The sequence below is a fragment of the Zeus faber genome, assembly GCF_960531495.2.
Source record: "Zeus faber genome assembly, chromosome: 4".
In the NCBI taxonomy this organism is placed as follows: domain Eukaryota; kingdom Metazoa; phylum Chordata; class Actinopteri; order Zeiformes; family Zeidae; genus Zeus; species Zeus faber.
Window position 1 is genome coordinate 35,500,817 of NC_137191.1, and position 27,978 is coordinate 35,528,794.

The following is a 27,978-nucleotide window of genomic DNA, read 5'->3' on the forward strand; positions in this document are numbered from 1 at the left end:
GCAAAGCATGAATAATGAACGTATGGAGGCTCGTTTTTCCAGAGTGACTCCATCATCAACACGGCCATTTTGACCGGTGAGCGGGTGTTGCTCCCCGTGGTCGTGCTGGCGGTCGACCATGACGGAGAGATGTCCGACGTCACTGCCGCCGTGAGGTGCTGGTCCACCAACGAGGACATTTTGAAGGTACCACACGTGCGGGAGGATCTGTTAGCATGTCGGCATGTTAGCATGTTAGTATGGTAGCATGTTAGCATGTTAGTATGGTAGCATGTTAGCATGTTAGTATGGTAGCATGTTAGCATGTTAGTATGGTAGCATGTTAGCATGTTAGTATGGTAGCATGTTAGCATGTTAGTGTGGTAGCATGTTAGCATGTTAGTATGGTAGCATGTTAGCAGGTTGGCATGTTAGCAGGTTAGCATGTTAGCATCCTGTCAACACTGCAAATCACTCTTTATTACGTCACAAAGCACAGTACCCTCCATGAGTATGCACAGAGTGTGAAGGGGACGTACTACGTCTGGTGAAGTAGAGTATTCAAACACTGCACCGGCAAGTTCTATCCCACAATGCATTGCGAGTGCAGTCACGACAGCGTAGTGAAAGAGGTGGAGCATGATGATGATGATGATGATGGAGCACACACACGTACGTCGCTCCGGGCGTAGCTCTGCGGTTTCCCCCCTTCAAGCGGTTTTCCTCTTGACCTGCGTCTTGACGACAGGTTTCCAGCGACTGCTCCACCCTATTTGTGGACGGCAGCGAGTCGGGTGTGGGCAGCACCTGTGCGCGGGTGGAGTTCGCGCTGGGGGCGCTCGCCGGCTCCGTGTGTCTGTCGGTTTGGGCTCCGTCGGTGCCACTGCGGGTGTCCCTGTCCGACCCCGTCCTCAACGCCATCCAAGGGTGGAGCCACCTCACCGACCGCGGGTACGCACCGGGTGCTCTTTGGAGCTTCACTCTACGCCCTCTACACTCTCTAAGCCCTCTATGCTCTACGCCCTCTACACCTTCTACACCCTCTACACCATCTACACCCTCTACACCATCTACACCCTCTACTCTCTCTACGCCCTCTACACCCTCTATACCCTCTACACCTGCTCCATGTTTATCTCAGCCTCCAAATGAGAAACATCCAAAAGCAGGAGAGTCCCAGAGGAGCTGAAGACCGAGAGTTTAGCTGCACCAAGCTAACCGTGGCCCCTGGCCCAACCCCACCCATGTCCCTGGTGAAAGCTAACCGTGGCCCCTGGCCCAACCCGACCCATGTCCCTGGTGAAAGCTAACCGTGGCCCCTGGCCCGACCCCACCCATGTCCCTGGTGAAAGCTAACCTTGGCCCCTGGCCCAACCCCACCCATGTCCCTGGTGAAAGCTAACCGTGGCTCCTGGCCCAACCCCACCCATGTCCCTGGTGAAAGCTAACCGTGGCCCCTGGCCCAACCCCACCCATGTCCCTGGTGAAAGCTAACCGTGGCCCCTGGCCCAACCCCACCCATGTCCCTGGTGAAAGCTAACCTTGGCCCCTGGCCCAACCCCACCCATGTCCCTGGTGAAAGCTAACCGTGGCTCCTGGCCCAACCCCACCCATGTCCCTGGTGAAAGCTAACCGTGGCCCCTGGCCCAACCCCACCCATGTCCCTGGTGAAAGCTAACCGTGGCCCCTGGCCCAACCCCACCCATGTCCCTGGTGAAAGCTAACCTTGGCCCCTGGCCCAACCCCACCCATGTCCCTGGTGAAAGCTAACCGTGGCTCCTGGCCCAACCCCACCCATGTCCCTGGTGAAAGCTAACCGTGGCCCCTGGCCCAACCCCACCCATGTCCCTGGTGAAAGCTAACCGTGGCCCCTGGCCCAACCCCACCCATGTCCCTGGTGAAAGCTAACCTTGGCCCCTGGCCCAACCCCACCCATGTCCCTGGTGAAAGCTAACCGTGGCTCCTGGCCCAACCCCACCCATGTCCCTGGTGAAAGCTAACCGTGGCCCCTGGCCCAACCCCACCCATGTCCCTGGTGAAAGCTAACCGTGGCCCCTGGCCCAACCCCACCCATGTCCCTGGTGAAACCTAACCGTGGCCCCGGCCAAAACATAGCCAGTGGTCCCCGGAGAAACCCGAGGGATGGCCCCTGCATTAGGCCCCCGCCGTCAGTAGCCTGAGCGTTAACCCTTTACACTCCACACTTGTCAAAGCGTCTTGATGGGTGTGTCTTGGGTGGTGTGACGGTTGCTGTTGGAGGTGTTTGACGGTGTTGCCATGGCCCCCGTCCGGCCCCTGCAGCTGCTCGGTGGTGTTCCAGCGCTCCAGCGTTCAGGTTCTGACTCGGTTCACGGCGCAGGACGCCCACGGCGGCGTGGCGCACCTGATGGGCTCCACCGATTGGCTGGTGGACGTGACGGAGCTGGTCCGCGATTGGCTGAGGGTGGACGACCCGGAGGTGGCCGCCCTGGAGAAAGCGAGCAACCTGATTGGCCTGAAGCCGGGGAGCACATCGCTGCACGTGGGTGGAGTCATCGTTCATGAACTTATGATGATGTCATGACACGAGAACCAATCAACAGGACGTTCAAGAAGGAAACCAAGCAATGACCCCCCCCCCCCCCCCCTCTCTCAGGTTGTCTCTGGTCAGTGGGACGGGGTGCTGGGCCGCTGTGACATCACAGTGACCTCTGAACCCGTTGCCCCCGGCGACCTCTCCGTGCAGGTGGTCAGCGGCCTGGGCCTGTCAATCACTTCCAGCCCCACCCACCCCTCGGTTGTCACGACAACGGTCACGGCCCACAACATCCTGCACGATGACGGACAGGTGATTTGCGCGGCGAGCGGGCGGAGCGCTCCTCCTCCTCCCCCCCTCCTCTTCTTCCTCTTCCTCTTCCTCCTCTTCCTCTTCTTCTTCCTCTTCCTCCTCTTCTTCCTCTTCTTCCTCTTCCTCCTCTTCTTCCTCTTCCTCCTCTTCTTCCTCTTCCTCCTCTTCTTCCTCTTCTTCCTCTTCCTCTTCTTCCTCTTCCTCATCCTCTTCTTCCTCTTCCTCTTCCTCTTCTTCCTCTTCCTCTTCCTCATCCTCTTCTTCCTCTTCCTCCCCCCCTCCTCTTCTTCCTCTTCCTCTTCCTCCTCTTCCTCTTCTTCTTCCTCCCCCCTCCTCTTCCTCCTCTTCCTCCTCTTCCTCCTCTTCCTCCTCTTCTTCCTCTTCCTCCCCCCTCCTCTTCCTCCTCTTCCTCCTCTTCCTCCTCCTCCTCCTCCCCCCCTCCTCTTCCTCCTCCCCCCCTCCTCTTCTTGGTATTTTGCGCGGCGAGCGGGCGGAGCGCTCCTCCTCCTCCTCCCCCCCTCCCCCCTCCTCTTCTTCCTCTTCCTCCTCTTCCTCTTCTTCTTCCTCCCCCCTCCTCTTCCTCCTCTTCCTCTTCCTCTTCCTCCTCCTCCTCCTCCTCCTCCTCTGGGTTCATGTCCTCCTTTCTCTCCCTTCTCTGCAGGAAGCCTCCATCAGCGTCTGGCTGCAGTTCAGCGACGACACCGCCTCCCTCCTCTCCTCCTTCGGCGGCGTCCCCTCCATCCTCCGCCTCTCCTCGCTGGCCGAGAGTGTGGTCGCCGTGACGCCCGGCCCCGCCCAGCGCGTCGTCGCCCGTGGCGACGGTGGCGGGCCCCTGCTGATGGCCGAACTCATGGTGTTCGACTGCGCCGAGCGCTCGCTCGCCCTGAACCTCCTGTTGGACGGCGGGGAGGGGGGGGGGGGCGGGGCCCGGCGTCTGGCCCGGGGGTCCGGCTGGATACGGGTCAACCTGGACCTGGACTTCCTGGAGCCGGCAGCAGGCGAGGACGGCGAGGGGGAGGAGTTTGAGTTTGACCTCTCGGACACGCTGGTGGACTCGGGCGGCGACGTCTACACGTCCAGCTTCGACCCGGACGCCGCCACCAACGGCCAATACCCCGAGGACAACGCGGCGGGCCGCGGTCGGCATGGCGACGGCAACCACGCGGGGACCATCGGGCGGAACAACCTGGAAAGAGCCGTGCTGACGCCCAGCCACGAGGAGGGGGCCGTGTACTTGTCCCCCGGCCAGGAGAGGGCCGGGGCGGCGGAGGAGGAGGAGGAGCGGCGGAGGGGGGCGGAGCTGGATGTGGGCGTGGGCGCCGTCCTGGCCCTGCTCTGCCTCTCCACCCTCCTCTTCCTCGCCAACTGTGTCCCGTGCGCCCTGGGCGAGAGGAAGCACAGGGGGCAGGCGGAGAGGACGGGGGGCGAGGCGGAGGGAGGGGCGGAGGAACGGCGGAAGGAGAAGAATTGGGAGAAGGGAGAGGAGGTGGAGGAGGAGGAGGAGTGGGTGGAGAGGAGAAGAGGACTCAGTAAGGAAGACCAAGACGGCGATGAGGTGGAGGTGAAGATGAAGGGGGTGGAGATTATTTGCTGATCTCTGGGGGAGGCGTACTTACCTAGAATCCTCCTTGGGAAACATGAACAGTTTCCCCGTTGATGTGTGAGTGTTGACACCTTGATCATTAAAACGTGTTTTGTTGGCGTCTGTTGTTCTGCCTCCTCTGTCCTGAGGGAAGCTCACGCCGTGGGTTTCACCCCGACATCAAACCTGATTTGGTCGAGGGCCCAAGGTTTTTAGGGCATTATACCTCGTAACGCAGTCATTTAGTTAAAACTCACATTTGAAGGCCCTCGGGCGGATTTTTGTATCTGTGTGTGACTATTAGGAAACATGCCTTGCGGAAGGGGGGGCCTCCCTGCCTGGGTCCTCCAAATCGCCAGGACCGCCCCTGACTATTATTGCCTCACAAAATATATAATGAAAGTTACAGTGTGTCACAGCACACAGCAGAGTGGCGCAGCGGAAGCGTGCTGGGCCCATAACCCAGAGGTCGATGGATCGAAACCATCCTCTGCTACTTTTGTTCTTTCCGCGCACGACCAGTGTTTTCCGCTTCGTCCTCCGTCGTGTGAAGCTTCGTCAGACGCGTCCGCGTTGATGCGCGTTCGTCGTTGACGTTTGTGAAATTAATTTCCACTGAGGGAAGAAAAGGACTTTTTTATTTGCCCCGCCCCGCCCCGCCCCGCACCGCACCGCACGGCCTGGGACGACCGCACGAACAGATAAAGAACAAACAGCTTCAAACAAACGGCGACATTGCGCCAAAAGAAATAAATAAAAACACGACAAAAGGTAGTGCGCCCAACGTGGGGCTCGAACCCACGACCCTGAGATTAAGAGTCTCATGCTCTACCGACTGAGCTAGCCGGGCTGTGCTTTGCCAGCCGGAACACACGTTTAAATTCAGACTCATGATTATGATTTGAAAAACCGTCCCAACAGGAAGTGACACGTTCATTTAAAATAATCGGGCGTCTGCGCTATTCAATAAACAGCCATATTCGAACGGGCCACATGTCAAATTTGTTCCTCTAGACAGTTTCTATTGCCGGTGGAGGGGTCCGCCTTTCACGGGAGGAGGAGGAGGACATGGAATCAGCGTAATCAGAAGAAACTTCCCTGTTTTTGTTTTTGGATTTTGCAGAAGACACGACATGTTTTGGTTTTGGTCAGAGATTTTAATACCAAGGCTGCTGAAATACACTCCAGTCAGAGGACACGGCGGCCGTCCCGATTCCAGATGATTGTCGTTTGGTTTCCACAAAAGTAAAGCAACAAACAAAAACGCCGCCCGTCCATCGTCCCCACGTCACTACTTATTTCCCGGCGTCTTTCAACCGTGGATTTCCCGCAGGTTTGACTACGATCCCGGACGTCGGGGTGAAGGCGTTACCTGAAGAGACCAATGCCGGAGTTTATTTGGGGATTTCTGCACGGTGAAATGACTGCTTTGGCAGCGCGCGGTGTAAAGCACGATCCTGTTTGAACGATAAAGGCACTTTGAAGCTGTGACGGCGTTAAAATGTATAAAACCTGATCGCTAAGCAGCTTTACGGCCTCTTGCTGTTAAAATCCGAGGGGACTTTTTAACGTTTTAAAAGGTAAAAAAACAAAAAAACAACGCGTACAGCATAACGCGTTCCACCTCAGACTCCTGAGTTATCTGCTCCAGTTTTGGTCTCTTTCACACCGCAAAAAAAAAAAAGGAAAAAAAGGTTTATTGATTTGTTGTCTCTTCGTTTATTAATAGATCAACGATTTCCTGTCGCTAATTCTCCTTCTTGGGTTTTTAAATGGCGGCTCGCCTCCTGTTTATCTCTTCTCCCTTCCGGTCCGCCGGCGCGTAGGTCGGAGGTCACTGCGGGGTCGGAGGTCACTGCGGGGTCGGAGGTCAGTGCGAGTCGGAGGTCACTGCGCCGCCCCGCCCATGGGCCCGCAGCCCAGGGGCCCACAGCCCGTGGCCGACTGCTGGTGCGTCCTCAGGTTGCAGATCCAGGCGAAGCGCTTGCCGCAGCCCTGGCAGGCATAGGGCTTCTCCCCGGTGTGCACGCGCTGGTGCTTCTTCAGGTTCCCCGCCTCAGAGAACCGCTTCCCGCAGGTGGAGCAGCCGAAGGGCTTCTCCCCCGTGTGAACGCGCTGGTGCGCCTCCAGGTTGGACAGGCCGGAGAAGGCCTTCCCGCACGCCCGGCACACGTAGTTCCGGCGGCGGCGCTCGGCTAGGCCTCCGCGCCCCGCCGCCAGCTGTGAGCCCAGCAGGCCGCGCTGCTGCTGCTGCTGCTGCTGCTGGTGCTGCTGGTGCTGCTGCAGGGCCAGCGCCACGTCGCCGCCGGCCGGAGAAATCACCGTCATGGAGGCCATGTCTCTCACCGCTGCACCTGTCCAATCAAAGACCAGGAGATTTGTTGGATATCCATGATTTGACAACATTTCTTGAGGATGATCATCGGTGCTTTGTTAGGAGAAACAATGTGGAGTGAAGTGTATATTCTGACAGTAGAACAATCGATGGAGTTCAGGAATTACTTCACTGTAATAGATTACTTCAACTAGTACAAACTTTACTATATCACCACGTTACCGGTACCATTTTTTATGTAAGGAGACCAAACCACGCTCCCCGTGTGTCTCAACATTATACACATTTCACAGCAGATTAACAGAAGGTCAGGGACCAATGAGGTAGCACCAACAAAGTACCATAATAAGCACAAACTGAGGGAATACAAATATGTTACACGTCACACAAGAAATATTTTTCATCCCTTCATTCAAACGCCAGCGGAACATTTGGTTTCTTTGCTGGAAATGACCGAAACATAAACAGACAGATTAAAGACGACAAATCGGGTGAAATTCTCCAAGGAATCCTCCCCGGTCGGCCTGTACCTCCCGCCTCAGGGTGGCTCCCGCCCGCGCCTGCCGCCGTGCCGTTGGGCAGCGCGCTCTGCGGCGACAGGAGGCCGTGCTGCAGGATCCGGACGCCAAAGCGCCCCTGGGCTTGCGTGGTCCTCATCATGGCCGCCGCTCGGCTCCAGCTGGGCTGCGAGGCCGGGGCCTGGACCCTGGAGGGCCCCGAGAGGGCGGCGGTGTCTGGCACTGAGGACGGAGGGGAGGGCGAGGTCAGACCGCGCCCCAGGCGCGTTCTCCGGGAACGGTGAACGAAACTTTATTCGACGTTTCCCAAGAACAGAGTCAGGGCCGAACCTGCGTCTGATCTGCTGCGGTATCAGGCCATAACACCCTGAACGTGACCACGCTTGAGGTCTTATGATGTGTGTGTCAAAACATCCACAGAACATCATTTGATAATTGGATTTTTACTACTACTAATAAAAAATCATATAAATAATAATCAATCATAATAATTATAATACACAATAAATAATAATATTTATGATTAATAAATAATCATTAATAATATAATAGTATTATACATTACATTACATTTTTACATTTAGTCATTGATCAGACGCTTTTATCCAAAGCGACTTACAATTGTTCAAACACCGACGGACGCAGCCATCAGGAGCAATTAGGGGTTAAGTGTCTTGCTCAAGGACACTACAGCATGCTAGCAGGAGGAGCCTGGGATCCAACCAGCAACCTTTGGATCACTAGACCACCAGCTCTACCTCCTGAGCTACCATCCCCTTATAAGTATAAGTATAATAATAATAATCAATAATTAATTATTAATAATAATAATAATAATAATACACAACAAATAATAACACATAATACATAATTATTATTATGAATAATAATTAACAATAACTAATAATAAACAATAAATAATTATAAATAATATAAATAATAAACTAACAAATAATTTTAAATAACAATAATAATTAATAATAAACAATAATCATAAATAATAATAATAATAAATAATATTGACAAACAATAAATAATTATAATTATAATAATAATACAATTATTATATAATAATATGATCTACTAAGGAATAGAATCTATTTACACATACAATGTATTGTGTTCTAACGCATAGTTTGTCAAATGTGAAATTCTTTACCATATTATAAGTGTATCTGTACTGTGGTGTAAGTCCGAGCATCAGACCACAGCACAGAACCTGCACCATACTTGTATGAAGCATGTGAGAAATAAAGCATCTTGATTAAATAACAACAGTCACCGTTCAATAATAACAGTCTTGATTATTGAATCAAATTCTTTATTTCTCTCACGCTTCATACAAGTATGGTGCAGTGAAGGCAGGAAAATATAAAAGAAATGTTTCATTTGCCATATTATTATTATTATAATTATTATTATAATTATAATTATTATAATTATCATTATTATTATTATTATTATTATCATTATTATTATTATTATCATTATTATTATTATCATTATTATTATTATTATCATTATTATTATTATCATTATTATTATTATCGCCAAATTTCCGTCACACTCCTAGGAAACTCACCGAGCTGATAGCTGCTTTGGTCGCACATAATCAATCTTGTCACTAGTTTCCTGTCTCACGTGCGTGTGTAGGTACACGTGTCCTGCAAACGCTCGTCTATATACAGAGAGTTGTGACGTCACAAATGAATCACATGACTACAAAGCTCCGGTTGCCCCATCTACCGGGGGTGTGGGACCACGTGGGGAATTCCCACCTTATGTTTACGTGCGTTTCCATGACGACTGGACTTCTTCTTGCCGGACTCTAATTTTACCGGGGAAACGTCTTGAAAAAAGTGTTTTTTATCTTTTTCCTCAGACTGAAGGCACAGGCTTCAACAACAACAACAACAACAACAACAGTCTTATGAGTATGAATGTACAGGACGCATTTACACTGTAGATTGGAAGTTACCTTTTACACCCTGTACTGTCTGTCTGTCTGTCTCTGTCTGTCTGTCTATATATCTATCTATCTGTCTCTGTCTATCAATCTATCCGTCCGCCCGTCTGTCTGTGTCTATCTATCCGTCCATCTGTCTGTCTGTCCATCTATCTGTCCATCTGTCTGTCTGTCTATCCATCTATCTATCTATCTGTCTGTCAATCTATCCATCCTTCCATCCATCATCCATCCATCCATCCATCCATCCATCCATCCATCCATCCATCCATCCGTCTGTCTGTCTGTCTGTCTGTCTATCTAACTATCTGTCTGTCTACCTGTCTATCTATCTATCTATCTATCTATCTGTCTGTCTGTCTACCTGTTTATCTACAGTGGGGCAAAAAAGTATTTAGTCAACCACCAATTGTGCAAGTTCTCCCACTTAAAAAGATGAGAGAGGCTGTTATTTTCATCATAGGTTCACCTCAACTATGAGAGACAAAATGAGAAAAAAAATCCAGAAGATCACATTGTCTGATTTTTAAAGAATTTATTTGCAAATTATGGTGGAAAATAAGTATTTGGTCAATAACAAAAGTTCATCTCAATACTTTGTTATATACCCTTTGTTTGCTATAACAGAGGTCAAACGTTTTCTGTAAGTCTTCACAAGGTTTTCACACACTGTTGCTGGTATTTTGGCCCATTCCTCCATGCAGATCTCCTCTAGAGCAGTGATGTTTTGGGGCTGTCGCTGGGCAACACAGACTTTAAACTCCTTCCAAAGATTTTCTATGGGGTTGAGATCTGGAGACTGGCTAGGCCACTCCAGGACCTTGAAATGCTTCTTACGAAGCCACTCCTTCGTTGCCCGGGCGGTGTGTTTGGGATCATTGTCATGCTGAAAGGCCCAGTCACACTTCATCTTCAATGCCCTTGCTGATGGAAGGAGGTTTTCAATCAAAATCTCACAATTCATGGCCCCATTCATTCTTTCCTTTACACGGATCAGTCGTCCTGGTCCCTTTGCAGAAAAACAGCCCCAAAGCATGATGTTTCCACCCCCATGCTTCACAGTAGGTATGGTGTTCTTTGGATGCAACTCAGCTTTCTTTCTCCTCCAAACACGACAAGTTGAGTTTTTACCAAAAAGTTCTATTTTGGTTTCATCTGACCATATGACATTCTCCCAATCCTCTTCTGGATCATCCAAATGCTCTCTAGCAAACTTCAGACGGGCCTGGACATGTACTGGCTTAAGCAGGGGGACACGTCTGGCACTGCAGGATTTGAGTCCCTGGCGGCGTAGTGTGTTACTGATGGTAGCCTTTGTTACTTTGGTCCCAGCTCTCTGCAGGTCATTCACTAGGTCCCCCCGTGTGGTTCTGGGATGTTTGCTCACCGTTCTTGTGATCATTTTGACCCCACGGGGTGAGATCTTGCGTGGAGCCCCAGATGGAGGGAGATTATCAGTGGTCTTGTATGTCTTCCATTTTCTAATAATTGCTCCCACAGTTGATTTCTTCACAACAAGCTGCTTACCTATTGCAGATTCAGTCTTCCCAGCCTGGTGCAGGTCTACAATTTTGTTTCTGGTGTCCTTTGACAGCTCTTTGGTCTTGGCCATAGTGGAGTTTGGAGTGTGACTGTTTGAGGTTGTGGACAGGTGTCTTTTATACTGATAACGAGTTCAAACAGGTGCATTAATACAGGTAACGAGTGGAGGACAGAGGAGCCTCTTAAAGAAAAAGTTACAGGTCTGTGAAAGCCAGAAATCTTGCTTGTTTGTAGGTGACCAAATATTTATTTTACCGAGGAATTTACCAATTAATTCATTAAAAATCCTACAATGTGATTTCCTGGATTCTTTGTGTGTGATGAAAATTACAGGCCTCTCTCATCTTTTTAAATGGGAGAACTTGCACAATTGGTGGCTAAATACTTTTTTGCCCCACTGTATCTATCTGTCTGTCTGTCTATCTATCTATGTCTATCAATCCATCCGTCCGCCCGTCTGTCTATCTGTCTGTCTGTCTGTCTGTCTCTCCATCCATCCGCCTATCCATCCATCCATCACGCTTCCCCATTAAGACACCACCTCCCTACAGGGAAACCCCGTCAGACGTTGGGCCCCTGGGGGTCGCTACCTTGAGCAGTGCAGTGTGTCTGGAGCCTGGTGGTCCCGGACGGGGCGGGGGGCTTCAGGCCGCCCTCGCCCTCCCTGGGCTGGAGGGCGAGCTGGGGCTGCTCTTCAGCCTCCACTATGATGACCCCGTCGTCCTCCTCCTCCTCCTCCTCCTCCTCCTCCTCCATGTGGCCGCCGCCGAAGGAGCACGAGGGGCCGGCGGGGGGCGCCACCGGGTCGCCGTCAGGGGCCCAGCGGGTGAAGAAGGTCTCCAACTCGAACAGGGAGTAGTCGGAGCCCAGGGCGCCGCCGCTTCCGGGCCGCGCCTGCTGCTGCCGGGACGAGTTGCTGTCTGGCGCCCTCGTCTGGATGGAGACCATACTGCAGGGGTCGTCTGTGACGGGGGGGCTGCGGTCTGGGGTCCCACCCTGCCAAGCAGACAGCACACGGACGGACAGGGTTCATCAAATAATGTTAAATATGTCTGAGAGGATTATGAGCCGAGGATTATGATCGTGTGTGGAATTGTGCATGATGTTTTGTCAAAAAAAAAAAAAAAAAAAATGCTGATATTGTCAAGAACTAATCAAAGATTTGGATTTGACTGAAAGCCCTGTCAAATATTTTTTGTAAAGCAACTGACAGAGTGAGATAAGGCGCAAACTGATCTTCTTCTCCTCTTGAAAATCTTGAAGTGGCCTCGTGTCCAATTTGCTCCCTAAAACATGTCTTTCCCTTCCGGAATATGGAAGATGGGCATTCATTCTATTACTGGGACCAATCGTTATGTTGACTAATCAATGAATTGCTTGGTCCCTCTGCGATATCTGTTAAAATGAGCTTTTAAATCACTTCAGGCTACAGATGAATGAGCATCTATATTCATATTGTGTCACAACTTTGCAATTTCACTTTACTTTAAACCCACATACATCTTAAAATGACCACAAATTCACACGTTTTTTTTTTGTAATATATTTTTTAATTATTTAAAAGCAGGTACTTCCCCTTGGACAATACAAGATTACAAAATTGTGACACAATAAATTGCTCATTTCCACATTTAGGTCTAATCAAGCACATTGGCACACACATTTTCTCCCTTAACAAAAACATTTTTTTAACAAAAGAAATATTCCCCAGTTTTGAAGAAAGTACCATAAAAAAAAAAATAAAGATAACACGATACACTGATCCCTGAATTTCCCCCGGGGGATTGATAAAGCATTCTTATCTTGAAAAAAAAAATTGAAATTTTGTTAAAAATGTGCAAATATAAATAACCCTTGAACCCTAAGAATATAAAAAAAATATAGAAATAAACCCACTCAATATTAAAGCTCCCTAAAACCTGGGATCTTGGAAATAAGACATTCTTCAGGATTATCGTTTTGTATTTGTTCAGAGCCATTCTGTCTCTCACCTATTATGGGAATTGATACCAAATAATACCAACTTTGACGTGATAAAAGGTTAAAAACAGTGCTCGAAGTGGGAATAAATATATGCCGGCGCTCTCCTTCTCCCCTCCTTGACATGTTGGCGGGGAGGCGGGGCTTGCCTCAATGGCTTGCGTGGCGCAGCGCGGGACACCCGGGGCTATTTTGTTTCGTTCAATGATGAAATGGAGGAAAATAAATACACCTATAATGAAAAGACACCGTTTTTGTTTGTTTTCTTTGGAGGGACGGGGAGGCACAGCGGAGAGAACATGTGCTGGTAGGGAGCTCCAGCTGGAATTCGTAGCTTGTGCGTTCTCATAATTAAAAGACAGTGTGTGCTCCGACTCAATGGAATATGATATATTTCACAACATCCACTTGATTTGTCCACTTGAGAGGGCAGAACAGAGCACCGGCTGCCGGTGAGAAGTACCAGTAGGCAAGAAAAAAAGTCACGCTATGCCAAAGAGTAAAATGTAGAAGTGCCAGTGATGTGCACCGGTGAGTACCAGCCCGCTTATAGCACTGGTTGAAAATCGTCGTATTTCCCCCTCCAGAAGCTTTTGTCACATACGGCTTGCCATACTTTGCACGTCATCAATAACATCATCGCTGCATCTGGAATGTCACAGTGTTTGGTCCGAAACCACAAAGTAGTGTTTTCTCTGGGAGGGAATCCTGAAACCTCTGGGTTTCAGGATTCACGCAAAAAAACCTGACGTGACTTTCGTATTTCCCTCCGTCCCACATCCCGATGCTGCCAACCCACAGCGCCGGGGACCATCAGAGCAGGTGCCCAGCGAGCCCCAAGCCCCCTTATCTAAGCCTCGAGGTCCGGTCTCGGGTGGTGTCTCTTCTGATGCTTCTTGAGGTTGCTGGGGTCGGCGTACCTCTCCGGGCAGTGCGGGCACTGGTAGGGCCTCTCGCCCGTGTGGACGTTCCGGTGGATCTTCAGGTTCCAGAACTGGGAGAACTTCTTCCCGCAGACGCCGCAGCCGTAGGGCCGCTCGCCCGTGTGAATCCTGAGGTGGGACTCCAGGTTCGCCTGAGAGGTAAAGCCCTTGCCACAGAAGCCGCACAGGCAGGACCTCTTCTTGGGGGTCCTCTGCCCTCCGGAGGAGACGGGCCCGGGTTGCGGACCCTGGGCCAGGTAGGGTTCAGCTCCCGGACCGGAGAACCGGGGCGGCCGGACCGGAGCGACCAGCTGAGCGGGACGAGACTCCTCCGACAGATTGATAACCGGGCTTTGAGCGAATGCTGAGAAGGCAGTGTGGAAGCCACCGGAGCTCCCAGCGGCCAACCCTCCCCCCGCAGAACTCCCTGGACCCAACCCTCCACCTGTAGAACTCCCTGGACCCAACCCTCCACCTGTAGAACTCCCTGGACCCAATCCTCCCCCCGAAGAACTCCCTGGACCCATCCCCCTCCCTGTAGAGCTCCCTAGACCCAACCCTCTACTCGCAGAACTCCCCAGGCCCATTCTCCTGCCCCTGATACTCCCTGGACCCAACCCCCTCCCCGCAGAACTTCTTGGACCCATTCCTCTCCTAGAACCGCCGGGCTCTGCACTCCCAAACGGGCTGGGGGAGTAGGAGAGGGGGGCGCAGTGGGAGGAGGGCCGCGGGAGGCCGTCCCCCGGGCAGAACCCGCTCCCCCCGTTGGTCCACAGCGACGAAGGGCCGAAGCTGACCTCTGAGAATCCCCGTCCGGACTCCTGGAGGTCCTGCAGCGCCTGCGTGGACGTCTGGTTGAGCTCGTCCAACGACAGCACACCTCTGAAATCGTCCGTGCTGGACTCCACCAGTCCTGGCAGGAAAACAAGACGGTTTATGTCGGACGGCAAAGGTCAATCAAACACTGAAATATATTTATCTCACCGGGTTTTTGTACATAAACTAGAGAAACTAGTTTCCTAATATTTTGAAATCTGATTTGGCCTTTATTTAACGAGGGCTTGACATTTTTTACTATTGGTGCCTGAAACAGTTGGTAACTTGTGACTGTGCAATCAAACAATTTCAGCAGGAAGCAAATAAAAAAAGCATTACATTTCTTAAAGAAATGCAAAATATCAGAGGTGTCCTTAAAGATGGAATTTTAATATGTGAGCAGATATCCAGATGGATACCGTGGGTGCCTGACATTGCACATTTCTATGGTGATTGTAATGGAAGCGGGGGCCCGCTGTGGCCGTGGCAGCACTCCCTCACCCTCCTGGATGCTCAGAGACGTTTGGGTGGAGTCGTGCGTTTCAGGCTCCGCCTCCTCCACCTTCACCAGCACCACGTCATCCTCTCGCTGCGCGGCAGGAACCTGTAGCCACACGGGGAAGGAAACACCAAGTGTGACCGACGCGCTCTCAGACCAGAGGGCGTAGGCTGCACCAGCTCCACCAGGAGCCCAGGCTCGACAATAACCCTCTCCCAGATTTTTGGCCATTGTCAAGCATCTTGTTTGGTGGTATGTATTGTTTTGGATGGTCTGGGTGTCTGGATGGTGGTGTTTTTGATGGTCTGGGTGGTATTGACAGCTTTGGGTGGTCTTGATAGTAGATGGATGGTCTGGATGGCATATAGATGGTCCTGGTGGTGTGAATGGTCTGGGTGGTGGTGTTTTGGATGGCCTGGATGGTATATGGATGGTCTGGGTGGTAGTGTTTTGAATGGTCTGCATGGTATATGGATGGTCTGGGGGGTATGGACGGTTTAGGTGGTATTGATGGTTTGGCTGGTCTTGGTGGATTTTGGTGGTATATGGATAGTCTGGACGGTCTGGGTGGTATGGGCGGTTTGGATGGTCTTGGTGGACTTGGGTGGTGGTGTTTTTGATGGTCTTGATGGTATATGGATGGTCTTGGTGGTATAGATGGTTTGGGTGGTCTTGGTGGATTTGGACCGTCTGGGTGGTTTGGATGGTCTGGGTGGTATGGACGGTTTGGGTGGTGTTTTGAATGGTCTTGATGGTATATGGATGGTCTTGGTGGTATGGATGGTCTGCATGGTATATGGATGGTCTGGGTGGTATGGACGGTTTAGGTGGTATAGACGGTTTGGGTGGTCTTGGTGGATTTGGACGTCTGGATGGTCTTGGTGGACTTGGGTGGTACATGGATGGTCTTGATGGTATATGGATGGTCTGGGTGGTATGACAGTTTGGATGGTCTTAAGTGGACTTGGGTGGTATAAGGATGGTCTTGATGGTATATGGATGGTCTGGGTGGTGTTTTGAATGGTCTTGATGGAATATGGATGGTCTTGGTGGTCTGGATGGTATATGGATGGTCTGGGTGGTGATGTTTTGGATGGTCTACATGGTATATGGATGGTCTGGGTGGTATGGACGGTTTAGGTGGTATTGACGGTTTGGGTGGCCTTGGTGGATTTGGACGGTCTGGGTGGTTTGGATGGTCTTGGTGGACTTGGGTGGTATATGGTTGGACTTGATGGTATATGGACGGTTTGGGTGGTGGTGTCTTGGATGGTCTGGATGGTATATGATTGGTTTGGGGGGGTATATGGACGGTTTGGGTGGTCTAGGTGGATTTGAATGGTCTGGGTGGTATAGGGCTGGCTGGTTTGGGTGTGCGCAGCAGGGCCAGAGCAAACTGATCAGAGGTTTCAAGTCAACCTGGATCCTCCCAACGGCACAGTCTGTGAAAACCAAAACACTGTAACTTGTGAAAAACGGCCAACGACGGTGCACCTACGCTGCATTGACAGGAAATAAATTGATGTATTGAAAAACCTTTTGATACAGCGAGCCAAGGAGAAACCGCATACAGGTTTGAACCGGTTTTCGGGCGGTTCCTTTCAAGCCACATCCTAAAGAGGATTCCGAGAGAACGTGCCGACCGGTTGAAACCGGTCGGCACGTTCTCTTTTCTATAGTTTGATCCGCCCCGAATCCTCGTCCAGACTTTGAATCACATTCCTGCTGTGGCAGCGAGTCTCGGCTCAAGTCTTCGCTCGCTCCTCAATCCAGGTCGTCGTGTTTACTTCAAGACCACCTGATACAGATCAGCAGTACACAGGCTGGTACAGCACCCGACGTTTTAAGTCGCTTAAATTACAACACTTCATTAAAACATGAAACCAGGACATTTGCTTAATCTTCAAAACACAAATAAGTGAGGAATGTTATCAACGTACAACCTAGAACAAGCGTGAAGGACCCAGGTTTAATGGAAAACGGTGACGGAATATGAAAAGAAATCATGTAGCCATGGCAACAGGAAGACATTTTTTTTTTTTATTCCCAGCAGAATTTCACAACTTGCGTACGAAAAGTGAAACATCTCAAGTGAACCGTCCCGAAACCACCTTCAGGGTGGCAACACCTTGTGCCGAAGGCCTGGAGGAGTGGGAGGCGTCACGTCAGCAGCTCCCACGGCCGCCGGAGGAAGCCTGCGCAGCCAGGCTGAGACGCAGCCAAGAGGATTGAAGAACCAGACGCTCGGAGCGTCCAACCCTGCTCCTGGCTCTCAGGTGGGTTGAGCATCATTAAACCTTCTCAGAGGCCCAAGTCTCTTAGCAGCAAGTCTTTTAAACGGAAACCCATCCCATGGATGGGACACGGATGGTGTCGCAACAGAAAACGCTTTTTTTTTTTTTTTCTTTTTTTTGGCATTTACAGAAATCCCCTCATGTGGGGAAAACAACATGAGTTTCTTTGGGGGGAAATGAGTGTTCCTTCATCACAAATGAGTTTGAGCCGCACAGCGAGTCTCCTTCTGATGCCGTGGACGCTTTGCGATCGGAGCAGTGACCCGCTCCCCGCCGGGACTCAACACGGTGGCCGTCCATCACCACCGTCTGACTTTTTGCGTTTTCACGTTTGCATGTGATCCATGTCTCCTTTCCCGGGCTCCTGCAGCCCGTCTGCGGAATTCCCGATGTCATCCTGGTAAGCCGGCTCTCGTACGGTCCACAATCAGAGCTGGAGGCTGTGTCATCGCCCACGCAGGCCGCTCTGTCGTCCACGCTCGTCTGCACCTCCTCCTGCCAGAGAGCTCCCCCTGCATCTACGGATGCTGTTGAATGAAGGAGCGCTCGCGCTCGGTGTTTTTAATCCAAACTGCCGGCGCGTTTCACTCCGACGGGAAACGGCCTCCGGCAGAATGCAGCTTTCTAAGCCGCTTGTTTAAACACACAACAACAAATAAAAAGAAACAAAAAAAAATAATGTTTTTTTTCTAGTTTCGGCAGCCAGAAAATGTCCTTTGCTGCGGGAACGTGTGGTATGAGATGCCGAACCAGCATGTGTGAACACAGCGGGTGCAGGGATATTTCCTTTGTTCCAACTCACTGACATCAAATAATAAACCTCCTGGTTCAGTGTATTTTTAAAAATCCTGTCAGATTGTATAAGAACAGTTCACACAGTAAAAACAACTTAAGAACTTTGAGTCGACACATTACAAACATTAACCTTCGATGAGTTTTTCCACTTCCCACTCAAACCAGACAACTGAACTAAACCCAGAAAACCCCTCGCCAGCTTTGCATGAACACAGCTTCAGAGCGGATCCAGCTTCAGGTGGCGAACCAAGCAGCCTTGGTTTGAGATCAACGTGTTTCAGTCCCAATGTATTGTTGCTTAAGCTTCCAGGGCCTTTCAGGAAATATCTCACGCGACTAAAAAGGCGATACAGGAATCATACGGCGCCTGGAACAGAAAAGCACGTTTCAGGTCTTAATGTCCAGTGGCGGTTCGTCAGCTTCCACAAACTCACTCAACTTGAAGCGGAAATATAAAATTGTTGATTGTTTTTTTTTTTTTAAATAAACAAAATTATCTCTCCGTGAACTTTTAAATGCTGCATCTTGTTAAAAACGTTCAGGTCGTCGCGATGCCTTCAGCATGCTCCACACCATTCTCCGTCCTCATGTCTTGAGGAACTTGTTGCGTCATTTCAAGCGCTCACCGTCACCTCGGGAGCAACGGTGACGGGGATGAAACGGCCTCGGCGGGCGGTGCTTACCGCCCGGCGGCTCCTTCCTGGACGGAGCTGTGTGTCCAGCTCTCCTCGTCCACGTACACGCCGGGGTGGCTCTTCAGCTGGTGCATCTTCAGGTTCCGTATCCAGGCGAAGCCTTTCCCGCACAGCTCACAGTTGTACGGTTTCTCCCCGGTGTGGACCCTCTGGTGCTTCTTCAGGTTCCCCGCCTCCGAGAAGGTCTTCCCACAGGTGGAGCAGCTGAAGGGTCTCTCGCCCGTGTGGATCCTCTGGTGGATCTCCACCTTCTTGGGTCGGTTAAAGGCCTTGCCGCAGTAGCTGCAGACAAACAGTCTCTCCTTAGCGCCGGGGCGGATGATGCCCGCGCCCTTAGGCATGGCCAGACCGCATCCGTCGCGGCTCCATCCGTTGGTGCCGACGGAGGTCGTCGGAAACAGAGAGTTTGTGGCCGAGAATGAACAAGATGGCCGCCTGTTCCCCCCTTCGTCCGCAAGGGCCTCGGGGAAAAACTCCCCCGTCAGTGAGTCACCGCTTCCGTCGTCGCAAAACACGTCAAACTGCGGGTCGTTGCCGCCGCCGCGCCCGCCAAAGCTCTGCTGCTCTAAGGGAGGAGGAGGGGTGTGAAGGGTGCCGTCTCTGCCCAGCGGTGGGGCATCGAGCTCGGGCTTAAGTAGAGGAGAGGAGCCACTGACCTCCACTCCTCTGGCTGTGCCGGCGGTGGGCGGGCCGGGGGGGCGAGGCGGCGGCGGCGGCTGGCTGGACGACCCCATCGGGCAGAAGACCGGCTTGCTGTCGGACTGGAGCTGCAGGCTGGATCTTCGTCCAACGCGCTCCACCACCCCTGCAGGGCCCAGACACAGCGTTAGTGGGTGGGGTGTGTGCGTGTGAAAAGAATTGAACATCTACTGATGACCTTCAAAAATGAGCGTGAACAGTGAACGGTCACACCGCCAAAGCACAAGGTCGACATGAAGGACTGTGCCGCCCGCCGCTCGGGACGACTCTGTGTGACTAAAAATCGCGTCAAAGTGTTTTCACTCTGGATATGATTTTGGAAATTTTCGGCGGCAACGGGCAGAGAGCAGAGCACAGAGCACCAGCACGGCTGAACCACGACCTGAGGCCTTCGTCATGGAAACAACAAGGTTACATTTCTTTTCGTGGGTCAATTCTGAGTAAACTAAACCGTTTTTAACACTTCTCCTAGTTTTTGTGGACGTGGTCGGGAAGGTGTCACCTGTGCCTTTCCTCTCCACCCCTCTTACACCACATTTATTATCCATCTCACTCGTTTTTTTAAATAGAAATAAAACCCACTGAGTTTGTTTTTGCCGTATAAGCGTCGCCGTTCATCAAATTAACATTTTTTTTTTGAATTTATAAATTCTAAGTGTGTTAAAACTTAGAGGGGCGCACCGCAGAGTGGCAGCACAGTCTGCTCATCGCGGGAGGAGACCTCCCGTCGGGTATACATCTGGTCTCCACCCGTCATCAGCACCTGTGGCTAACGGGGACGCTCCGCCCCTCCCCCGAAAAACATCTGGTGTTACCGCCGACAGCGCTGTTGTCATGAGTTTTTAACCGGTGGGAAAGATTACACACCGCGGCGCCCAGAACACTACACGATATCACAACGCTTCAGAATATGACATCATCAGTCCCACAGCCAATGAGGTTCACGACATTCAACGGTGACGGGAAGCATCAATTCCCAATATTGATTTGCGTCCCAGCTCTACGCACCGTCTTCTCTTATGAGAGACACGTCCTCCACGTCCTCGTTGCCTGGAGCCTCTCCCTCCATCTTCTCCTCCTTCACCAGCAGGTGGTGCTCTGGCTCCACCAGCTCCACATCTGGAGACTAAACAGAGACATGAGGGAGGAACAACATGAAAAACACTTTCATCCGGAAAATTGGACATCGCTGTTGAAACAGCGCCGCCTATGGCAGCCCGAGGCGATAACAACAACAGAGGGAAGCGAAGACGCTTCTGAGTCGGAAGGGAACATGTAAAGTAAAACAAAAACAAAAAAAAAAGTGGTTTATGATTCATCATCATAGATATTGATCATCATGATGTTGAACGCTCATTCATGAGCCAACACTCGCAGCTTGCTCACCTTATCCTGGACGGCTTCGCAATGCACGGTGCCGCCGCCGGCATCCCCGGTGTCCGACCCAACGGGCCACAACGCCATGTCCATCTGCCTCTCAAACACAGCGCCTGCAGCGACACACACCGACACCTGCCATCAAAACAGAAACCAACGCCCGGGGCCTCGGCGCAGACCGGAGACATTCCAACGAGAAGAGCGAGGCGTCGTCCCCCGAGGCGGGGCGCGGAGGGGGAGCGAATCGGCCACATTTTGCGACCGGCGGGACACCGACGGCGCACCGCGTCGGTGTATTTCATTTGACGTCTCCCTCTGGGGGGACACGGTGCGTAACGGCGGCACTTTCTCCACGACCCTCCCCGATCGACGCCTCTGAGGGCGGAGAAAATCAATCCGAAGGAGTCGACGAGCGGCGCCCCGCTGCTCCGCGCCCCGCTCCTCCGCGCCCCGCCCCGTTTTTAACTGGTTTCATTTGGAGGGGTGGGCGCCCGGCTCCCCGCCGTGCGGGCGCTCGGGGAGCCGCGTCCGGACACCGTTGGAGTGTCATCGCGGTGCGTTTGGTGAGATTCTACCTCCCCTCCAAGAGCCTCAGTCGACGGATGACTCCACTCATCCACTTTCAGGGCGCGGCCCTAGTTGCGACACGCCCATCCCACCTCCTTCCAGACACACTGCATCGCCAGAGAGCCGCTCCACCTCAGCGCGTTGGGCGTTGATGACGCCGCCGCAGCGTCTCGCCCTCACAGTGCATTATGGGATACGCTGGTCAGCGTAATGTGCAGTGTTTGTAAACTGCAATATTTCAGTGGGTGCAGGCTGTCGTCCTGGTACTTTTCCTACCATTTTATGCAAACCACGGTTTTGGACGATGTAAAGACTAATTTGGTGCAGCAGACGTAGGGGTGGATGTATAGTAGGATGCTACGGGTGGAGCACGGGACTCGTGGGGTTTGTTGGAGTAGACGTACGGGTGGATGCACAGCAGGATGCAGGTGGAGGGAGATAGTAGGGTTTGGAGGAAGGGACCGATCAGAGCATGTTACTGTTGGAAGATCAGGAAGAGAAATGAACACGTTCCCACACGATGGACTTTCTCTCTGAGCGCGTCGATCTATCCACCCCTCTATCTATCATCCCTCTATCCACCCCTCTATCTACCATCCCTCTATCCACCCCTCTATCTACCATCCCTCTATCTACCACCCCTCTATCCACCATCCCTCTATCTACCACCCCTCTATCCACCCCTCTATCTATCATCCCTCTATCTACCATCCCTCTATCTACCATCCCTCTATCCACCCCTCTATCTATCATCCCTCTATCCACCCCTCTATCTATCATCCCTCTATCCACCCCTCTATCTATCATCCCTCTATCTACCATCCCTCTATCCACCCCTCTATCTATCATCTCTCTATCCACCCCTCTATCTACCATCCCTCTATCTACCATCCCTCTATCCATCCCTCTATCTATCATCTCTCTATCCATCCCTCTATCCACCCCTCTATCTATCCATCCCTCTATCTATCCTTCCCTCTATCAAACTATCATCCTTCTATCTATCTATCCACCCCTCTGCCTATCTATCCATCCATCCCTCTATCTATCCTCCCTCTATCCACCCCTCTTTCCTTCCCTCCATCTATCTATCCCTCTATCCATCTCTAAATCCGTCCCTGTATATATCCATCCATCCCTTTATCCTTCCAAATATATATATATATATATATATATATATATATATATATATATATATATATATATATATATCTTCTCTCTTCTTACCAGCGGACGGAGCGGAGCCTCGGAACCTGTCGTGCCCGCCGACGTGCGCCCTGGGCCGGCTGCCCAGCAGGCCGTCGCGCAGCCTCCGCTCGGCGTATCCTCGGGCCATCTTGAGCTCCAGCAGGTGCAGCTTCCTCTTCAGGGCCTTGTTCTCCCGCTGGCACTGGGACATCTGCAGGCTCACCAGCGCGTAGTCGTCGTCCACCAGCTTGCAGATCTCGGCCACGGCGGCGTTGGCCAGCACCTCCATGATGGAGGCCAGCTGGGCCTGGAAGGCGGCGCGGCCCGACATGCTTCGGTCCCGGGGAGGCTCGGCCGGGCTGTGCTGGCTCGCGTACGGCGCGGGGGAAACGCTTCGGTCGCCGTTCGGAGCTTTCGGAGCTTCTTCGGTGACGGGAGAACGGTTTGTTTTCAGACCACGACGACCATCCCGGGAATGTGCGGAAGAACTCTGCAGGTCAGCCGACAGACAGGTTAGCCGACAGACAGGTTAGCCGACAGACAGGTTAGCCGTTAGCCACTGGCTAGCTTTTCCTGGACGGGTCTAGCTGACGTCACGCATTGTACGTCATCAAGTGGGCGTGGTAAGGAGTGTCGCTTTCACGTCTGTAGTTCACGTGGGAAATTACGCTTCAAATCCTGATTTAATTATAATTATTATTAATACTAATTATTATTATTATTGTGATTATTTTTATTATTATGTATAATATTAAATAAAGCTACGGGCAGCACAGGGTCCAGGTTCGTGGCAGAAATTGCACCAATTTGAAAACAATCCCAAACAACGGAAATAAACAATAACTAACTTACCATTACACAACGGAAACTGTAACCCCCCCCAAAAAATATTTTCACTTAAACTCTGGCGAATATTTCACCAGGGAGGGGGTGGGGCCACTTTACCAAAATGACACACCTGGGGATGAATTGCAGTTTTGCGAGTTCCCATGGAATGCAGCATCACTTCCTGCTGTCTCTTGTCTTGACCCGATACAAACTTGGGAGAGCTCTCTTAGCTTTTTTTTAAAATATATATTTTTGGGGCATTTTCATGCTTTATTTGACAGTGATGGTGTGAGAAGAACGGGGACGGAGAGAGAGAGGAAGACATGCAGCAATTGGCCAGGTGCCAGAGTGGAACCCGGGCCCCTGCAGTAAGGACTGGGCCTTGTGGTGTGTGCTCCCTGGTGAGCCACCGGGCGCATGCTGTCTTAGCTTTTGATTGGAGGCCAAGACGCACGTTTGGGTGAGTCCACCAGCAGCCACCGCCGGCCTTGGTGTGTACTGGTTGTTCCGCAACGCTCTGCTCCTGCTCGGATCCTGCGTGGGGGCCCTGCAGATGGTGGGCGCCCCGCAGAAGGACAACACACCCCGACCGGCAGGATGAACGCCGGGCAGAGCAGGACTAGGGCCAAGGGACCGTGAAGAATAGTCATCCCAAGTTCCAACGGATGGCAGGGACACACTAAAAGACTTTCAAAAGACTGCATCACACATCTAAAGACGTTTTCCATCCCAGTCGTGACACGCCGTAGGAACCGAAACTTGGCCCTTCAGATGATAGCAAACCAGGACGCTACGCCGTCCGGGACCGGTCACCAGAGTCCCCGAGCGTCTCAAACCGAGCGGCCTCCTAGAGGCTTCCTTACCGTTTTCTTTTTGGGATGTTGAAAATCCTGCGGAAGTCCTTTGGCGCGTGCCGGTGGGGCCGGACGTTTCGCCGCAGCTTCGGAGGGGGCCGCACCTTTGTCAAGGACCCAGAACCCCAGGACACATCCTCGGGACGATGGCGTCCGCGGCACGTGCTTCCCTGCAGGCGCACGTGCCGCCGCGCTCGGTGTCCGGATGCAGTTTGTCATTGTTTCACACGCGGTGAAAGATAATAACAAACCACTGAAACGTGTTGTGCAGGACGGAGTTCACAGCGACGCTCCGGGTTACATATTATTGAGTTGGACCGCATTTGACACGGGGACGGACGTCACGGCCAAGCAGAGAGTTTACAGACCAGGGGAGTTTAGATAGAGACGGTCAAGTTTGGTTAGAGGTCAGTAGAGTTTGGATAGAGGTCAGTAGAGTTCGGTTAGAGGTCAGTAGAGTTTGGTTAGAGGTCGGTCAGTAGAGTTTGGGTAGAGGTCAGTAGAGTTTGGTTAGAGGTCAGTAGAGTTTGGATAGAGGTCAGTAGAGTTTGGTTAGAGGTCAGTAGAGTTTGGATAGAGGTCAGTAGAGTTTAGATAGAGGTCAGTGGAGTTTGGTTAGAGGTCAGTGGAGTTTGGTTAGAGGTCAGTGGAGTTTGGACTATCCCCTGCAGCTGTGGGACATGACCCCCCTGATGGTTCTGGTTCTGCTCTCCTCAGCGGTCAACGCTCAGGACAGCGAGCAACCAGGTCAGTGATGTCTCTGTCTGTCTTTGTGTCTGTCTCTCTGTCTGTCTCTGTCTCTCTGTCTGTCTCTGTGTCTGTCTGTCTTTGTGTCTGTCTCTGTCTGTCACTGTGTGTCTCTGTCTGTCTTTGTGTCTGTCTCTGTGTCTGTCTCTCTGTCTGTCTCTGTCTGTTACTGTGTCTGTCTCTGTGTCTGTCCTTAAAGGCAATGTAAGACACGTCCTAACATCATTTAACGCTGATTTTTAAACAAGTCCCCTCTTTATTATTTCAGTGCAGTGTTGTCGTTGAGTACAGGGTCAGTGCGAAGTGATTAACACCAGAAATGTTGACAGAAAGAAAAACATGGATAAACAAAGTCCCATTAAATGTTTATGTTGGAATTAAGACAGAACTCATAAATTCAAAGACTATTTAAGGACCTTTTTTACTTGCTTTTAACCACACAGTTCAGAGTTTTTCACGACATTGAATATAAGTGCATTTTGCATCGTATAGAGTCCGAGGTGGAAAAGTCCAGGTTCAGAAAGTAAAACCCCTGCCATGTTTTTGTTGCAGCCCTGCTAATTAGCAAATCCACACGGTCGACTCAAAAACCCGAATGGAGTTTAACCTTCTGAACCCGGATGCCAGGACCCTGACCCTATGTACCCAAATGATACAAAACACATTTTCATTCCACATTTAAGATGTTTCTCCTGTTTTCGAAGTCATAAAGCTCACCATACGTCCATTCCAATAAGAGTATTGCCATAATGTTGGAAAGAGCATTCACATGTTGTGGTGTGGGGATGGTGTGGTTTGAGCAGCCACACCTGACCTGGCTCTAGGTCATTGGGGCCCAGGATCAGTGTGGCTGTACGTCTGTTGCTTGTTGATTGGTCTTACGGGCAACAGGTAAAACCCCCATCCACACACTCACACAGGAGAGGAGCCCTTGTCATGACATGCTGTCCATCTGCTCCGGGCTTGTTCCACCCGGCCCACTCTCTACATTAAACTTGTGTCTATTCTACCCCATCATCTGTGTCTCTGTGTCGGAGGGCCCTGAAAACACCACCCTGTTGGCGTTGGCGAAAACTGCCACAGTGGCCACAAGGCTCCTCCCTGTGTGTGTGTGTGGGGATGGGGGCTTTCCCTGTTGCTCGTTCGACCAATCAACCAGCAACAGGCGTACAGCCACACTGATCCTGGGCCCCAATTACCTAGACCCAGGACAGGTGTGGCTGCTCAAACCACACCACCCCCACACCACCATGTAAATGCACCCGAGAAAGCCTGAAACATGCGTCTGCAAATCTTCCGAGGGCTGTGCAGCCGTGTCTGCCCACGTTACGTGGCGTTGATGTCCGCTAGAGGGCAGTGTCACATTTTCTTTTCTTTCTTCAGATTTGTTGTTCAAACCTCATTTCACCCTCGATTCCTCCGAGGGCGGGGTCACCCACGCCGGGCAGCAGGAGCACGAGGTGTCCCAGGGCGTCGGCTTCTCCATTACCTGCTCCGTCCAGCCTCAGTACCCGGGAGGAGACTTTCGGCTCGTCTTCACCGGCCCCAACCGCACCGCCGCCCTGACCATGCCGGCTGTCAACCACTCCGCCCGCTTCCTGTTTCCTGCCGCCAACGACTCGCACCAAGGCACCTACGGCTGTGTTTACCACGTCCGCGTCTTTGACCACGATCTCTCCTCCGTCAGCGACGATCACATTCTTGCCGTGAAATGTAAGACGCCGGCGTTGCAGCCACACAAACACCAGGTTCACACCATTCCACGGATATCATGGACCCTGAACTGACCATAAAGTTTATTTACAAAACGTCCCCTGACTTCTCCCCTCATTTAATAACAGTCACTGACGCTACGTTTGAGAAAGGCGCAATTCAAATGCATTTTTATTCCTATCATTATCGAGATGTTAAGAAATAAGACGAGATGCAACTCTACGGATCCCAGTGGGCAAATGCAGGTGAAACAGCAGCAAAGAAAAACAGCGCGAGTCAAGAAAGGGATGCGACGGGTGGAGATGAAATACAAATAACAGCACACATCTGTCCAGAGTTAACATGGAGCAGCGCCATGCCAACTAGCAGCAGCGAGCTACAGCCAGGAAGCACAGGGAGTGGCAGCAGTGTAGTGATCATGTGCAAAGGCATCACAGGAGTATGACAGGAAGTGTCTTCCAGTATTGTGGTTGCGACAGAGACACGCTCCCCGCCCTGTACTGACACCAGACCACCCCCGGCCCCCAAAAGTAGAAGGCTTCATCGGGAGGGTTAGGGTGCTTATTGTGCACATGCAAGTGCTGAACGTGTCGGTGCGGCATGTTCCCTCTGCAGCCTCCAAGCTGCTGGGCGTGGCCACCAGGATGCTGCTCCTGGTCGCCCTGGCTCTGGTGGGCTTCAGCACCGCCTGCTACTTCCACATCAAGGTTGGTCGCCTGCTCATTTGCCAAGTTTACTTACCGATGTTCCTTTTTTAGCCTCGACGGGGCTCCGCGTCGTCCTCGAAGTTTCCTGTCAATGTTTGGATTATTATATTTCTGCTCTGAGAAAAACCCTCAGGAGCCGGGAAAGGTTAAGGGCTTTAAAAAACCGTCTGTGGCAGTTTCTCAGGAAACACAATTAGCGATTAATCCAGATGGTGGCGCTGTAACGAGCACACTTATGCTTCGGGCCGTAACTCTTGCCACGCCTCTTTCATATTTGGCCCCAAACTTTGTTTTTAAATAATTTTTTTTTCCATGAAACAAACCAAAAAAGAGGAGGGGTTTTGTTGACCCGCCACTCGTCCGACAATCAGCCTGAAAAAAAAACCAAAACAATGAAAAACAGACTTAGCGATTCCCTCCCCGTCTCCGGCGGAAAGGCCGAAGGTCACGTTACCTTTTTTCCGGGCGGTTCTAACTCTCGGTCCGTGCGCCTCCAGGCTGCCAGGAAGAAAGCGGCCGGGCGCGCAAACAGCCGTCACAGCTACTA

At 51.6% G+C, this 27,978-nt stretch overlaps 2 protein-coding genes across 3 annotated transcripts in view; one reads left to right on the forward strand and one right to left on the reverse strand.

The window, feature by feature from the left end:
• Positions 1-5,471, forward strand: part of tmem132a (transmembrane protein 132A) — a gene marked incomplete at both ends in the record, with an annotated part of 11,525 nt that extends 6,054 nt beyond the window's left edge. The window contains 7 exons of the mRNA XM_079999574.1: positions 43-186; positions 728-934; positions 985-1,109; positions 2,281-2,500; positions 2,615-2,806; positions 3,468-4,292; positions 5,403-5,471. Of these exons, the coding sequence (XP_079855700.1) occupies positions 43-186; positions 728-934; positions 985-1,109; positions 2,281-2,500; positions 2,615-2,806; positions 3,468-4,292; positions 5,403-5,471 (1,782 nt within the window). The remainder of the gene's footprint in view (positions 1-42; positions 187-727; positions 935-984; positions 1,110-2,280; positions 2,501-2,614; positions 2,807-3,467; positions 4,293-5,402) is intronic.
• A 228-nt stretch (positions 5,472-5,699) lies between these two features.
• LOC307229345 (uncharacterized protein) lies at positions 5,700-27,963 on the reverse strand. Of its 2 annotated transcripts, XM_079999332.1 has the most exons (10): positions 27,886-27,963; positions 22,622-23,072; positions 20,837-20,940; positions 20,459-20,576; positions 19,408-19,556; positions 14,970-15,072; positions 14,450-14,565; positions 11,340-11,745; positions 7,254-7,463; positions 5,700-6,742 (listed from the first exon to the last, which is right to left on the reverse strand). In XM_079999332.1, the coding sequence occupies exons 2-10, from the start codon at positions 22,911-22,913 to the stop codon at positions 6,276-6,278; spliced, it is 1,965 nt and encodes a 654-aa protein (XP_079855458.1). In that variant the 5' UTR covers positions 22,914-23,072; positions 27,886-27,963; the 3' UTR covers positions 5,700-6,275. The 2 variants fall into 2 exon arrangements, with proteins under 2 accessions (XP_079855458.1, XP_079855459.1); XM_079999333.1 differs by lacking the exons at positions 7,254-7,463; positions 27,886-27,963 and having other exon boundaries at positions 22,622-23,292.
• Between the last annotated feature and the right edge of the window lie 15 nt (positions 27,964-27,978).

Bases quoted from the DNA above. Each gene is read 5' to 3' on its own strand.
- LOC307229345 (XM_079999332.1), bottom strand. From the start codon at position 22,913: ATGTCGGGCCGCGCCGCCTTCCAGGCCCAGCTGGCCTCCATCATGGAG. The intron at 20,941-22,621 runs GTAAGAAGAGAG...GTGTCGCTGCAG, and splicing joins AGGCTCCGCTCCGTCCGCTG to GCGCTGTGTTTGAGAGGCAG. The intron at 20,577-20,836 runs GTGAGCAAGCTG...GTCTCTGTTTAG, and splicing joins GCGAAGCCGTCCAGGATAAG to TCTCCAGATGTGGAGCTGGT.